Source organism: Monodelphis domestica, chromosome 8, assembly GCF_027887165.1.
Source record: "Monodelphis domestica isolate mMonDom1 chromosome 8, mMonDom1.pri, whole genome shotgun sequence".
Taxonomy (NCBI): domain Eukaryota; kingdom Metazoa; phylum Chordata; class Mammalia; order Didelphimorphia; family Didelphidae; genus Monodelphis; species Monodelphis domestica.
Window position 1 is genome coordinate 210,609,080 of NC_077234.1, and position 15,690 is coordinate 210,624,769.

Here is a 15,690-nt window from a genome sequence, read left to right on the forward strand (position 1 = left end):
TGATTTCTTCCAGATTGCTTTCTATTTCTCCCAGCAGTTCTCAATTAGAGAGTTCTTTCCAAGGTGATTTAGGTTTATAAAACACTGAGTCCAACTCTGGTTTTTCTCCTAAGTCTATTTCTGAAGTACTTTTTGGATATTTTGGATTGGAAATCTGGTAAGCGTTTCCAATTCAACATTTCTAAATAGAACTCATTGTCTTTTTCCTCATTTAAAACTATCTGGAATGGAGGGATGGGAAGGGCAGCTGGGTGGCTCAGTGGATTGAGAGCCATGCCTAGAGACCGGAGGTCCTAGGTTCAAATTTGGCCTTAGACACTTCCTAGCTGTTTGACTTTGGGCAAGTCACTTAACCCCCATTGCCTAGCCCTTACTGTTCTTCTGCCTTAGCACAAATACAGAGTATTGATTCTAAGATGGAAGGTTAGGGTTTAAAAAAAAAAAGAAATAAAATAAAACCACCTATCTTTCTAATTTTGATATGTCTGTCAAAGGCACTGCCAGACTTCAGGTTCCCCAGGTTTGCAAAATGCCTTTATAACTGGGCTTTGATCTCTCTTTGAAGGATTATTATACTCTATTCTTTTCACATTCAGTAGTCTCATCTGTTCTTTTTTGTTGTTGATTATTCAAAACATTCTGTCTTGCATCTTTTTGCCTTTGTACCTTGCCTGGACAACACTCTTCTCAACCCCATCTCTCAAAATTACTAATTTCACTTAAGGCTCAGCTCCAGCGACACTTTATGCACTAGATTCTTCTTGATCTCTCTAGCTGCAAGCACTTTCCCTTAAAAATCACCTTATTTTATTTTATTTTTTGGTAAATATTTTGTCTATATATAGATATATTTTCAAGTCTCAGTGTTTGATGACTGATACTTGATACTTCCCAGAGACAGGTTACCCTGTGAATATACATGCTATATCTTTTCTCTAGAAGAATTCCTTTGTGGAAATTCCTATTTCTTTGGGAGTCTCAGACCCATAACTCTTCTAGATTTGAAACTCAGCCTCACCAGGAAATATTACCCCTTCATGTAGGAAGTTGGGTACCAGGCACTTGGCACTACCCCGGAGATTGCTTTTCCTCTGGTGAAATTGCATAAAAGAAGCAATTTGAAACAGCATTTCATAATGCCCAGAAGAGTTTAAGAAGTAACTGAGGAAATTTCAGCACTTTGAATAAGTCACTTAATTTGCTTGTGCCTCTGTTGAACTCTTAATTTCTTTCTTTCTTTCTTTCTTTCTTTCTTTTTTTAACCCTTATCTTCTGTCTTGGAGTCAATCTGTGTGTTGGCTCCAAGGCAGAAGAGTGGTAAGGGCTAGGCAATGGGGGTCAAGTGACTTCCCCAGGGTCACACAGCTGGGAAGTGTCTAAGGCCAGACTTGAACCTAGGACCTCCCATCTCTGTATTTTTAACAAGAAGCATTGGTTAAATCATACTGTTAAAGAAAAAATTTCATATAATTTAATTCAGCAAAATTGAGTGCCCATTATTCACCTAGCACTATGCAAAGTATTATAGGGATTGCAAAATAAAGAAAAACAATACTCTTTTGTACTTGCTAATAACTTTTCACAGTGCTTTTCATGTGTACAGATGTCACTTGATACCTAAGACATCTCTAGGAATTAGGGAAAATAATCATAATCCTTACCTTGAGAGTTTAGGAAATGAAATAATAGCATAAGGAGAAAAATAGCAACCAAGTGGTACAATTTATGGTATATATTTATAAGTGCTATAGGATGTCAGAAATGATAGTTCAATGTATATCAAAGCAGTTACAGGAAGCTTTGTGGGAAAAAAAAGAGAGTTTGAACTGTGCTTTTGAGAGGAGAGTTGGATTTAGATAAGTAGGGAGTATATTCTGCAGAGGAACAGCTTGAGCTATATGGTTTCAGCACCAAAGGCTGCCTTTTATCAATCACCTATAATCTTATTTTTTTTTAATTACCAAAAGCCATTTCTATGTTTCTCGAAAGTTAATGATATTTCCACAATTATAAGAATTTTACTCTTGGTTGTGAAGTTTGTGAAAATAGTATTTTTTCTCTGACCACATAGTTTTCATTAATAGCTATATTACTGAAACATTAAATTGTGACAGACATGAACAATACTTTCTATATTGTAGTACCTCAGACTGAGTATTGTTGAATATTAATTCTTAATTAGATGAGTAATTATGGCCATTTTGGGATTTAGGAAGCTTCTATGCATATAGACAATCCACAATTAATTATATGTATTAATGTTTTTTTTTTTTTGGGTTCAGATTCTACTTTTATTGTCTATTATTTGGCTAGTTATATACAGAATTACAGGAAGGATACAAATCTGAACTGGCCAAAGGAGTTCCCGTCATATCTATGGAATCAGAGATCAGTGATGTATCCACATGTCTTATTAGCCTAAATAAGATTAGAACCAATAATGGCTATAGAACTAGCTTGTTTTTTTAACCCTTACCTAATATGTGAGCCTCAGTTCTGAGGCAGAAGAGAAGCAAAGGCTAGGCAATTGGGGTTACGGTGGCTCAGGGTCAAACAGCTAGGAAATGTTTGAGGCCAAACTGAACCCAGGTCCCCCTGCTTCCAGGCCTGATTCTCTGTTCAGATGTCTCTGAAACACCTAGCTGCCCTAGAACTAGATTTAAGGATAAGCTTTTTTTTTTTTAATTTGATTTTTTTTAATAATTTTAATATTATTTTATTTGGTCGTTTTCATACATTATTCACTGGAAACAAAGATCGTTTTCTTTTCCTCCCCCCCCCCCCCCCCTGCCTTTCCCTCTCCCAAGACGCATGATTCCACTGGTTATCACATGTGTTCTTGACTCGAACCCATTTCCCTGTTGTTGGAGTTTGCATTATAGTGTTCATTTAGAGTCTCTCCTCAGTCTTATCTCCTCCAACCCTGTGGTCAAGCAGTTGCTTTTCAGCGGTGTTTTTACTCCCACAGTTTATCCTCTGCTTGTGGGTAGTATTTTTTTTTTTAGATCCCTGCAGATTGTTCAGGGATTGCATTGATACTAATGGAGAAGTCCATCACCTTCGATTGTACCACAATGTATCAGTCTCTGTGTACAATGTTTTCCTGGTTCTGCTCCTCTCACTCTGCATTACTTCCTGGAGGTTGTTCCAGTCTCCATGGAACTTCTCCACTTTATTATTCCTTTTAGCACAATAGTATTCCATCACCAACATATACCACAATTTGTTCAGCCATTCCCCAATTGAGGGGCATCCCCTCATTTTCCAATTTTTGGCCACCACAAAGAGCGCAGCTATGAATATTCTTGTACAAGTCTTTTTGTCCATTATCTCTTTGGGGTACAAGCCCAGCAGTGCTATGGCTGGATCAAAGGGCAGACAGTCTTTTATCGCCCTTTGGACATAGTTCCAAATTGCCCTCCAGAATGGTTGGATCAATTCACAACTCCACCAGCAATGAATTAATGTCCCCACTTTGCCACATCCCCTCCAGCATTCATTACTTTGCATAGCTGTCATGTTAGCCAATCTGCTAGGGGTGAGATGGTACCTCAGAGTTGTTTTGATTTGCATCTCTCTGATTATAAGAGATGTAGAGCACTTTTTCATGTGCTTATTAATAGTTTTGATTTCTTTGGCTGAGAATTGCCTGTTCATGTCCCTTGCCCATTTGTCAATTGGAGAATGGCTTGATTTTTTGTACAATTGATTTAGTTCTTTATAAATTTTAGTAATTAAACCCTTGTCAGAGGTTTTTATGAAGATTGTTTCCCAATTTGTTGCTACCCTTCTGATTTTGGTTACATTGGTTTTGTTTGTACAAAAACTTTTTAATTTGATGTAATCCAGATTATTTATTTTGCATTTTGTAATTCTTTCTAATTCTTGCTTGGTTTTGAAGTATTTCCCTTCCCAAAGGTCTGACATGTATACTATTCTGTGTTCGCCTAATTTTCTTATAGTTTCCTTCTTTATGTTCAAGTCATTCATCCATTTTGAATTTATCTTGGTGTAGGGTGTGAGGTGTTGATCTAAGCCTAATCTTTCCCACACTGTCCTCCAATTTTCCCAACAGTTTTTATGAAATAGTGGATTTTTGTCCCAAAAGCTGGGATCTTTGGGTTTGTCATATACTGTCTTGCTGAGGTTGCTTGCCCCCAGTCTATTCCACTGATCCTCCTTTCTGTCTCTTAGCCAGTACCAAATTGTTTTGATGACCACTGTTTTATAATATAGTCTGAGACCTGGGACTGCAAGACCCCCTTCCTTTGTATTTTTTTTCATTAATTCCCTGGGTATCCTTGATCTTTTGTTCTTCCAAATGAACTTTGTTATGTTTTTTTCTAAATCAGTAAAAAAAAATTTTGGAAGTTCCATGGGTATGGCACTAAATAGATAGATGAGTTTGGGTAGGATGGTCATTTTTATTATATTGGCTCGTCCTACCCATGAGCAGTTAATGTTCTTCCAATTGTTCAAGTCTAGTTTTAGTTGTGTGGAAAGTGTTTTGTAGTTGTGTTCATATAGATCCTGTGTTTGTCTCGGGAGATAGATTCCTAAGTATTTTATTTTGTCTTGGGTAATTTTGAATGGGATTTCTCTTTCTAGTTCTTGCTGCTGAGCTGTGTTGGAATTATATAGAAATGCTGATGACTTATGTGGGTTTATTTTGTATCCTGCAACTTTGCTAAAGTTGTTGATTATTTCAATTAGCTTTTTGGTTGAGTCTCTAGGATTCTTTAAGTAGACCATCATGTCATCTGCAAAGAGTGATAATTTGGTCTCCTCCTTGCCTATTTTGATGCCTTCAATTTCTTTTTCTTCTCTAATTGCTACTGCTAGTGTTTCTAATACAATGTCAAATAATAGAGGTGATAATGGGCATCCTTGTTTCACTCCTGATCTTAATGGGAATGGATTTAGTTTATCCCCATTGCAGATGATATTAGCTGATGGTTTTAGATATATACTGTTTATTATTTTTAGGAATGACCCTTCTATTCCTATGCTTTCTAGTGTTTTTAGTAGGAATGGGTGTTGTATTTTATCAAAGGCTTTTTCTGCATCTATTGAGATAATCATGTGATTCTTGTTGGTTTGCTTGTTGATGTGGTCAATTATGTGGATAGTTTTCCTAATGTTGAACCAGCCCTGCATCCCTGGTATGAATCCTACTTGATCATGGTGGATGACCCTTCTAATCACTTGCTGGAGTCTTTTTGCTAGTATCCTATTTAAGATTTTTGCATCTATATTCATTAGGGAGATTGGCCTATAGTTTTCTTTCTCTGTTTTTGGCCTGCCTGGCTTTGGAATTAGTACCATGCTTGTGTCATAAAAGGAGTTTGGTAGGACTCCCTCTTTGCTTATTATGTCGAATAGTTTGTATAATATTGGGGTTAACTGTTCTCTGAATGTTTGATAGAATTCACTGGTGAATCCATCAGGCCCTGGGGATTTTTTCTTAGGCAGTTCTTTGATGGCTTGATGGATTTCAATTTCTGATATGGGATTATTTAAGAAAACTATTTCTTCTTCTGTTAGTCTAGGCAATTTATATTTTTGTAAATATTCATCCATATCACCTAGATTGGTATATTTATTGCCATATAGTTGGGCAAAGTAGTTTTTAATGATTGCCTTAATTTCCTCTTCATTTGAGGTGAGATCCCCCTTTTCATCCTTGATGCTATTAATTTGCCTTTCTTCTTTCCTTTTTTTAATTAAATTAACCAGTACTTTGTCTATTTTGTCTGTTTTTTCAAAGTACCAGCTTCTAGTCTTGTTTATTAGCTCAATAGTTCTGTCACTTTCTATTTTATTAATTTCTCCCTTAATTTTTAGGATCTCTAGTATGGTTTTCTTCTGGGGGTTTTTAATTTGTTCATTCTCAAGTTTTTTGATTTGCATTTCCAATTCCTTGGTCTCTGTCCTCCCTAATTTGTTAATATATGCACTCAGGGATATGAATTTTCCTCTAAGTACTGCCTTGGCTGCATCCCATAAGGTTTGAAAGGATGTTTCGCCGTTGTCATTTTCTTCAACGAAATTGTTAATTGTTTCTATGATTTCTTCTCTAACTATCCAATTTTGGAGTATCATGTTATTTAATTTCCAATTAATTTTTGATTTGGGTCTCCATGTACCCTTGCCGATCGATATTTTAATTGCCTTGTGATCTGAAAAGGCTGCAGTTAATATTTCTGCTTTTCTGCATTTAAGTGCCATGTTTCTATGACCTAGTGTATGATCTATTTTTGTGAATGTGCCATGTGGTGCTGAAAAGAAGGTGTATTCTTTTTTGTCCCTATTTATTTTTCTCCATATGTCTATTAATTCTAGTTTTTCTAAGATTTCATTCACCTCTTTTACCTCTTTCTTATTTATTTTTTGATTTGATTTATCTAAATTTGATAGTGGTTGGTTCAAGTATCCCACTAATATGGTTTTACTGTCTAATTCCTCCTTCAATTCTCCTAGTTTCTCTATTAAAAATTTGGATGCTATACCATTTGGTGCATACATGTTGATTAGTGATATTTCCTCATTGTCTATACTTCCTTTTAGCAGAATATATTTACCTTCCCTGTCCCTTTTGATCAGGTCTATTTGTACTTTGGCTTTGTCAGATATCATGATTGCAACTCCTGCCTTCTTTCTATCGGTTGAGGCCCAAAAGGTCTTACTCCAACCTTTAATTCTAACCTTGTGAGTGTCAACCCGTCTCATATGTGTTTCTTGAAGACAACATATGGTAGGGTTTTGTGTTCTAATCCAATCTGCTATTTGTCTGCGTTTTATGGGTGAGTTCATCCCATTCACGTTCAAAGTTATGATTGTTATTTGTGGATTCGCTGGCATTTTGATGTCTTCCCCTAGTTCTGACCTTTCTTCTTTAGCTTTCTCCTTTTGAACCAGTGATTTACTTTAGGTCAGTCCCCCTAGTCCCCTCCCTTGAGATGCTTCCCTTTCTAGCCCCTCCCTTTTTATGCTCCCTTCCCCTCCCCCCTCTCCTTCCCTCCCTTTTTGTACTCCCTCCCCCCTCCCCCTCCTTAATTTTCCTTTCTTTCTTGCCCTAATGGATAAGATAGAATTCAGGATCCCACTGGATCTAGATGTTCTTCCCTCTCAGATTTGATTTCACTGAGAGTAAGGTTTAAGTAATTCCACTTCACGCTCTCTTCCTCTCCTTCTCATATGAGAGTTCTTCCCCTCCCCTTCCCATGTGTATCTTTATATGGGAAAGTTTATTCTATTGATTCCCCCCCTATTTCTTGAAGTTAATCTTAGTATTATCACGGTTCCCCCCTCCCTTTTCCTTTTTTTGCCCCAACTTTCCCCAAATCTTCTTGATTCCCCAATCTTTCCCTATGCATGTTTCTTCTAACTACTCTTATGATGATACAATTTATGAGAGTTACACAAAACATTTTCCCCACATATTAATATATATAATTAGATGTAAATGTAGTCCTTATAGAAGAGAGTTTGACTTAAAGAGAAAGATAAGATTTATCTCCTTTTCCCTTTCTTTCATATTTACCTTTTCATGTTTCTCTTGCTTTCTGTGCTTGGATATCGAACTTTCCACAGAGCTCTGGTCTTTTCTTAGCAAATGCTTGGAAATCTTCTATTTTGTTGAATGCCCATACTTTCCCCTGGAAGTATATAGTCAGTTTTGCTGGGTAGTTGATTCTTGGTTGGAGACCCAGCTCTCTTGCCTTTCTAAATATCGTGTTCCATGCTTTGCGGTCTCTTAGTGTGTTAGCCGCTAAGTCATGTGTGATCCTTATGGGAGCCCCCTTATATCTGAAGCTCTTCTTCTTGGCTTCTTGTAGGATTTTCTCCTTTACTTGGAAGCTCTTGAATTTGGCAATTACATTCCTAGGCGTTGTCTTTTGGGGATTTAGTATAGAAGGTGTTCTATGAATCCTTTCTATTTCTATTTTGCCCCCTTGCTCCAGAATGTGGGGGCAATTTTCTTTTATAATCTCCTCTAGAATAAAATCCAATTTGTTGTTTACCTCTGGTTTTTCTGGGAGACCGATGATACGGAGATTTTCTCGTCTTCCTCTGTTCTCCAGGTCCGTGACCTTCTCAGTGAGATATTTTATGTTTTCTTCCAATTCATTAATTGTTTGGGTTTGCTTTATTGATTCTTGCTGTTTTATCATCTCACTTTCTTCGAGGTGCTTAATTCTGGTCATTAGGGACTGGATTTGCTTTTCAGCCTTGTCTGCCCTTCTATTGGATGCTTCGAGTTCTTTTTCCAATTGAGCATTCTTATCTGTCAGACTGCTGATCTCTTTCTCCCATTTTTCTTTCCAGGTTTCCATCTTTTGGATAAGTTCCAGTTTTAGATCTTCCAGAGCTTGTTGATAGTTTCCATTTTGGGAGGCGTGTTCTGAATTTTTTTGGATTTCCTCCTCATTCTCCTCTTTTCCTTGGGTACTTCCACCATAAAAGTTTTCAATAGTCACTTTTTTCCCTTTCTTCCTGGAGGCTTGATTTTGGGCCATGTGAGCCATCCCTTTGGTGGTTTTATTCCCCTTTCCTTTTTGGTCTGGGATCTGGGTTATATGGGTGGTTTTTCTGTGAATTTAGGTTGCTTCAGACTAGTTCTTCCCAGCCTCCGAGCCCAGGTATTCAGCTCCGCCCAGATAATCAGCGCGCGTTGTTCAGCGCAGCCCGCCCGAAGTCCAGGTCCGCTGGCTTCTCCAGTGAAAGCGCCCTGAGACGTTTTTTCCTGGCAGTCCCCAGATCCCAAGGACCCTGGAGTGCCCCCCCAGACAGAGACGCTCCCCACTCACTCGCTGTCCCGGTGAGCGCTCAGGTAGCTCACTCTGGTTTAGTGGGGGCGGTGGGGTGGGGGAAGGGCGGCTCAGTTCACTTTTCTGTGCAAGCTTTTCCTTCTTATTTTAGTGTGGAAATGTTCAAGCCCCACGTACCTTTGCCTCTGTGGGGTACTGGGGAGTCCTTCTGTTCCTCCAAAGGTGATTTTATGCTCCTTTGATGTAGTCTATTTCGTTCGGTGCTGGGGAGAGAAAGCGTGCAGCGTCTAGATTGCAGCCATGATTACCCGGAAGTCTGTATTAATGTTTTAAATGTTTTTGTATGACTAATTATATACATATCTTTTTTTGAAATGTCTAATAATATTAGTTATAGAAAATGCTTCTTGAGAAATAGTACAATACAAAATCCTCTTTAGTTAAAAACTAAAAATATGGAATAACTGTGTACCAGTAGAGTGCAATACATCCCAAGGAGAAAAGTTAAGTGTAGATTAGTCTTAAGAATTCCTGATTAGGATTCATGATATTTGCTACAACTATACTTTCTCTCTCTCTCTCTCTTTCTCTCTCATCACCACCACTCAATATAACACAATCTATATATAAGTAAAATATGCATATGTATTATGTATACATATACATTTGTTTATATACTTCATATAAAGTGAGATTTAGCTGAAATTGGCTTTGGACTGTGACAAGGAAATAATACTTAGAGGTTTTTCTCACTAGCTCTTGAGTTAACTGTGTAACATGGTTATGTTACTTGACTTTTTAGTATCTTGCTTGTCTGTGAATTAGGAATAGTACATGGTATCTCATGATTAGGAGCATAAGATTTCAGTATGCATACAAACAAGGTTAATAATGGGATTTGGTTTTTTGTTGTACTCAATTTTATTTCTAGAGTTTAAGTAGTGTTATGGGTCTGTTGTGTTTCTTATTTATTTATTTATTTATTTAAACCCTTACCTTCCATCTTAGAATCAATACTGTGTATTGGCTCCAAGGCAGAAGAGTGGTAAGGGCTAGGCAATGGGAGTTAAGTGACTTCCCCAGGGTCACACAGCTGGGAAGTGTCTGAGGCCAGATTTGAACCTAGGACCTCCTGTCTCTAGGCCTGGCTCTCAATCCACTGAGCTACCCAGCTGCCCCCTCTAGAGTAATTTTAAATGGAGTTTCTCTTTCTAACTCCTGCCACTGAGTTTTGTTGGAAATATGTAGAAATGCTGATGATTTATGTGGGTTTATCTTGTACCCTGCAACTTACCTAAAGTTGTTCAATATTTTCACTAGCCTTTTAGTTGATTTTCTAGGATTCTTTAAGTATACCATAATATCATCTGCAGAGTGATAGTTTAGTTTCCTCATTGCCTACTTTAATCCCTTCAATTTCTTTTTCTTCTCTAATTGCTACTGCTAGCCTTCCAAAATATTAAATAATAGAGGTGATAATGGACATCCTTGCTTCACTACTGATTTTAGTGGGAAGGCCTCTAACTTTTCCCCAATGCAGATGATATTTGCTGATGGTTTTACATATATACTGTTTATTTTTATTTTGAGGAATGGCCCTTCTATTCTTATACTTTCTAGTGTTTTCAGTAGGAATGGGTGTTTTATGTTATTTGTCAAAGCTTTTTTTGCGTCTATTGAGATAATCATGTGATTTGTGTTGGTTCGATTATTGATATGATCAATTATGTGGATGGTTTTCCTAATATTAAACCATCCTTGCATTCCTAGTATAAATCTCATCTGGTCATAGTGAATAATCCTTGTGATAACTTGCTGAAGTCTTTTTTGCTAGTGTTTTATTTAAGATTTTTGCATCTATGTTCATTAAGGAGATTGGTCTGTAGTTGTAGTATTGATTCTAAGATGAAAGGTGTGAGTTTAAAAAAAATATTCATATACTTTTTTTGAGAGTTGGAGCAGAACTTTCTTATTCAGGTAGGGAAAGGAGTGTATGCCTCCTCCCCTCAAAAAAGGTTTTTTGAAGAAAAACAAATTAAGAACAAAAACAAAACAAGAAATATTCCACTGTTTTCTGAGCCTAAGGACAAGATTGGAGTAAGGACAGCCAAATCAAACTACCTGTTCCCTCTTTTCAACTTTCTTGCCTTTGTTTATACCAGTCATGGCAAACATTTTAGAGACCAAGTACTCAAATTGTAACCCTCACACTGCATGTGAAGCCACCCATTTACCCCTACGAGGGGAGGGAGGAAGCACTCCCATTGGGCTGCTGGGCAAAGGGGTGTGTGATATGAGAAAAGTCCTCAGGCGCAGTGGAGAAGGGGGAAGGGAGCAGCTCCCTCTGGCACATGTGCCATAGGTTCACTAACACGGGCTTATTACCATGCCCATTGCCTGGTATATATCCTCATCTTCCTTCCCAATTTGCATTGAAATTTTCCATAGCTTTTGAGGTCCACCTCAAATGTTTCCTCCTCTATTTTTTCCCAGTTACATGTTATCTCTTCTTCTTCAGACCTTTTGTGGGTCTATTATATTTAGACATGTATTATACTTTGTATATAATTATTTTTTTTGTATTCCTCTACAAGGCTCCAAGAGAACAGAAGCTTATTTATTTCCCCCTTTTCCCTGATATTGACACTTTGTTCTTATTGTAACTTCATTTAAAAAAAAGATTGAAAGAGATGATGTTTGATCGTATAGTAGAGATCTTATACTGGACCCAGCTATAATGATTTTTGTGACTTTCTTTAGCAGCATTGAGCAGCTTCTTAAAGATCATTTATTTACTCAAAAGGTATGTGGGCTATATATAGGCTAGTCCCAACTGTTTGGCCTTAACTTTGTTGCCTATTTCTTCTGATTTCATTCTTCTGATTTGCCACCAATACTTAGTATTGATTCTAAGACCTAAGGTAAGGGTTGTTTTTTGTTGTTGTTGTTTGTTTGTTTTTAAAGGCCTTGGACTGAGTGCTGGGAATATAAAGACAAAACAGAAACAACCTACCCTGCCCATATGAATCTTATTACTGAGTAGATAAGAAATGGACAATGATAGTTAATCAGCACTAGAGATTAGCAAAATAGATACAATGGCATGTCAAAGGGTCAAGGGTGAGTCCTGTGACTGTGGAGTCTGGACTATGTAGGGAGGCAAGTGAAATCAGAAGGTGGCTTATAGAATGAGAAATTGAGAGACTTGAGTTCCTGGAACTGGTATACCTAGTTTTTATATGTGATATCTACACTTAAAAAAACAAAAAGAAAGAAACTAAACATTGGTTTCCCACCCTTTTCTAGTAATATTTCAAAAAACACTTAAACTTTTCATTTGTTTTGTTTCTCCAGGTTGATCCAAAAGACTATATGTTTAATGGCTTGAAGGATGAAACAGTAGGTCGCTTACCTGGGAAAGTTGCAGGACAGCAGTTTGTCATTCAAGACTGTGAGGCCTGCAACATCTACATCTTTGATCACTCTGCTACAATCACTATTGATGACTGTACAAACTGCAGAATCTTTCTGGGACCTGTAAAAGGCAGCATATTTTTCCGGAATTGCAGAGATTGCAAGTGTGTAGTAGCCTGCCAGCAGTTTCGTACTCGGGATTGTAGAAAGCTAGAAGTCTTCTTATGTTGTGCTACCCAACCCATTATTGAATCCTCGACAAGTATCAAGTTTGGCTGTTTTCAATTTTATTATCCTGAGCTAGCTTTTCAGTTCAAAGATGCAGGACTAAGCATCTTCAATAACACATGGAGTAACATCCATGACTTTACACCTCTGTCAGGAGAAAACAATTGGAGTCTCTTACCAGAGGATGCAGTGATTCAGGACTATGTTCCTTTACCTACTCTTGAAGAGCTCAAAGCTGTACGAATTTCTACTGATGCCAGTAGAAGCATTGTTCCAATAACCCGTGGTCAGAGGCAGAAGATTAGTGATGAATCCTGTTTGGCTGTGTTATTTGCTGGTGATTATACTACTGCAAATGCCAGGAAATTAATTGATGAAGTAAGAAACTTTTTTCCTTTTTCTCCTACCTTTCAAGCAAAGATGCTATTTAAGTAAGCCTTTCTTTTAGAATTAAATCTTAGAAATTCAGAGACTAGCCACCTTAGTTAGTAAACATTTATTAAGTACTATATGTGCCAGGCACTATACTAAGTAGGTAACTCAGAAGCTGGATAATATTTCCCAATTACATATGTAAAATCTTTTTTTTAACATCATTTGAAAAAATGTGAATTTCCAGATTCTCTCCTTCCCTCTCACCCCTTGAGAAAGTAAGCAATATGACAGCAATTATACATGTGAAAATGTATTTCCATATTAGCCATGTTGCAAATGAAAGCACATGCACACACACAAAAAACATTGAGAAAAATAAAGTTTAAAAAGTATACTTCAGTCTATCTACACTCAGGGTTTATTAGTTCTTTCTCTGACAGTGGATACCATTTTTCATTATGGATCCTTTGGAAATGTCTTGGATCATTGTCTTAGAGTAGTTTAAGTCTTTCACATTGGTTATTATTATAGAATTGATCAGCTTATTTCTAGAACTCTGAGCACTTTGTTCACAACAACCCTTCAAGGGAGTCATAGTGAGAATTATTATTAATCTTTTTTTATAGATTTTTCTTTTTTATTTATTTATAGATTTTTAATAGATTTATTTATAGTTTTATAGATGAAAAAATCAAGGGTCAGCATGCAATAAACAGTTTGTCCATGTTTACAATTAAGAAAATGGTAGAATTAGGTCCTTGGCATCTGAGTAGTAGAATGGTCCTTTGAAAGAACAAGAGTCTAGACATTCTTAGAAAAATCATGGAAGCATCTGTGTCCTTAGAGTCCTATAAGTTAATCTAATTCTTATCCCAATCTCCTTTAAAGAAATTTCAGGATAAATAGTATGTAAATATTTTAAGCTGTTTTAGAAGAAAAGCACTACATAAATCCAAGATGATAGTACTGTAAGGTGATATGATGTTAAGCTTTGAAAAAAAAAATATCTGAATTTAAAAAAAAGAAAAATATTCTCAAAATATCTGGCATCAAATACCCAAGGAAAATTGATGAATAAAAAACAATTTCTTAAAGTCTTACTAGATTTTAGGAAATATTTTGTATTGAATGCCTATAATTTTGTCACATGTAAATTTAATAAGATGAAAAGTGAGAAGATGGGAAAGTAAGAAATAGAGAATATTGCTTTGGGGACTTTATGAAACATACAGAGTAAAAAATGCTTTTGAAAATTATTTAAAAGTCTGGGAAGATACTAGTGATAACAATTCAAAGGAAAAGAGCACCAGTGAAACATTTTAAAAATACACAGAAAAGACTAGAAGGAGAATTGTGAGATAGTACAGATACAGCTTTTGGAATTAATGTACTGTTAATTAGCATTTACTTTTCTTTTTTAAAGCAAGTTGTGGGTGATGAGATTCAGTTTCCTATACAGCACTTCAACATTCATTTTCTTGTTTTTGTTTATAGAAATTTTTAGGTTTTTTGGTGTTTATATCAAGTTCAGAATAAAATTTTGTACATTTTTTTATATTAGGAAGATGTTAAAATTTGTATTAGATCCAAGTCTCAAAATATAAATGAGCTTTTTAAATTTGTGAAATTTTTGGGAACACTTGTTTCATTAGCTGTTAACATTTAACTTTTTTGTACTTGTGACTTTATAGAGCTCTTGGTGAGGAATTTCCTCCATCAATGCAGATAGGCATCATCTTTGTAATTTAGTATTAGAGAATTCCTTAGACCCATGACATATATATATATCCAGCACAGTGAGGCTACAATGCTACATCTAGATATTTAACTATCATTGTTAATATTAACTCTTTATCATAATTATCTCCTTTCGAATTGACCATCTTACTCATATGAGATATTGTTACTGCTCATAATCCAAACATCCAAGTAAAATCATAACCAATTTAAAAAATGTATATACTTTATAATGAAATTGCATTAAAAAGCATCGAAGTGACTCATTGGATTGAGAATCAAGCCTAGAGATAAGAGGTCCTGGGTTCAACTTTGGCCTTCGATACTTAGTTATTTGGGTCTGGGCAAGTCACTTACCCTCAATTGCTTAAGCCCTTACCACATTTCTGCCTCAAAAACAACAGTATTGATCCCAAGATGGAAGGTAAGCTTTAAAAATATATATATTAAAAGGAAAGCCATAGTTTGGTCCTCAACTTGCTAGTATCTGGTATTTATTTTATTTTAAATTTAAATTTAGTTAGTTGTTACATTAAAATATCTAGGTAGTCCCTTCACTCCTTCTTCTACCCCCATTAGAGAAGGCATAATTTGACCAAAAAAAATTTTGCATATATGAAACTTTCACTTATTTCTATTTATCAGTTCTTTCTCTTGAGGTGGACACACACAAGTTATTCATCAAACTATTTCTTTTGCTATATATAATGTTCTCTTGGTTATGCTTGTTTCACTCTTCATAATTTCATGTGCTCTGTTTTTGTTTCTTTTTTACTAATGGTAGCTATTTGAAAAATCTAAATATTTCTATTTTCAATAGATGCTTAGCAGAAGTTTTTTGCTGGTTCAGACAAAGGAAGTATTAATGAAACCTGAGGATGCTCAGAGAGTTTTCCAAGAAAGAGCACCTGATTTCATTCCTTTCCTGGAAAAAGGTAAAACTGGGGAGTTAAAAGATAAGTGTGAAAATCTAATTATGCACAAAGACAATTTATGGTGAATTTGGTGGGGGTCAATCCACTTCCATTGTTTTATGCACATACATAACTCATTGGATTTATTTCTGATTCTGTGGGACTCTTGCTTTTTGCCTGGAATATTTTTCCCTTTCTCATTTCTCTCATATTATGTCCTTATAATTGTTCAAAGCTTGTAAAATCCTTTA

General features: G+C 36.2%; 1 protein-coding gene across 4 annotated transcripts in view; it reads left to right on the forward strand.

Moving 5' to 3' along the window:
- The window catches only part of RP2 (RP2 activator of ARL3 GTPase), a 47,583-nt gene that overhangs the window by 13,175 nt on the left and 18,718 nt on the right, over positions 1–15,690 (forward strand). For all 4 annotated transcript variants that reach the window (XM_007501042.3, XM_007501043.3, XM_056808543.1 and 1 more), the window contains 2 exons: positions 12,126–12,791; positions 15,346–15,460. In XM_007501042.3, the coding sequence (XP_007501104.1) occupies positions 12,126–12,791; positions 15,346–15,460 (781 nt within the window). The remainder of the gene's footprint in view (positions 1–12,125; positions 12,792–15,345; positions 15,461–15,690) is intronic.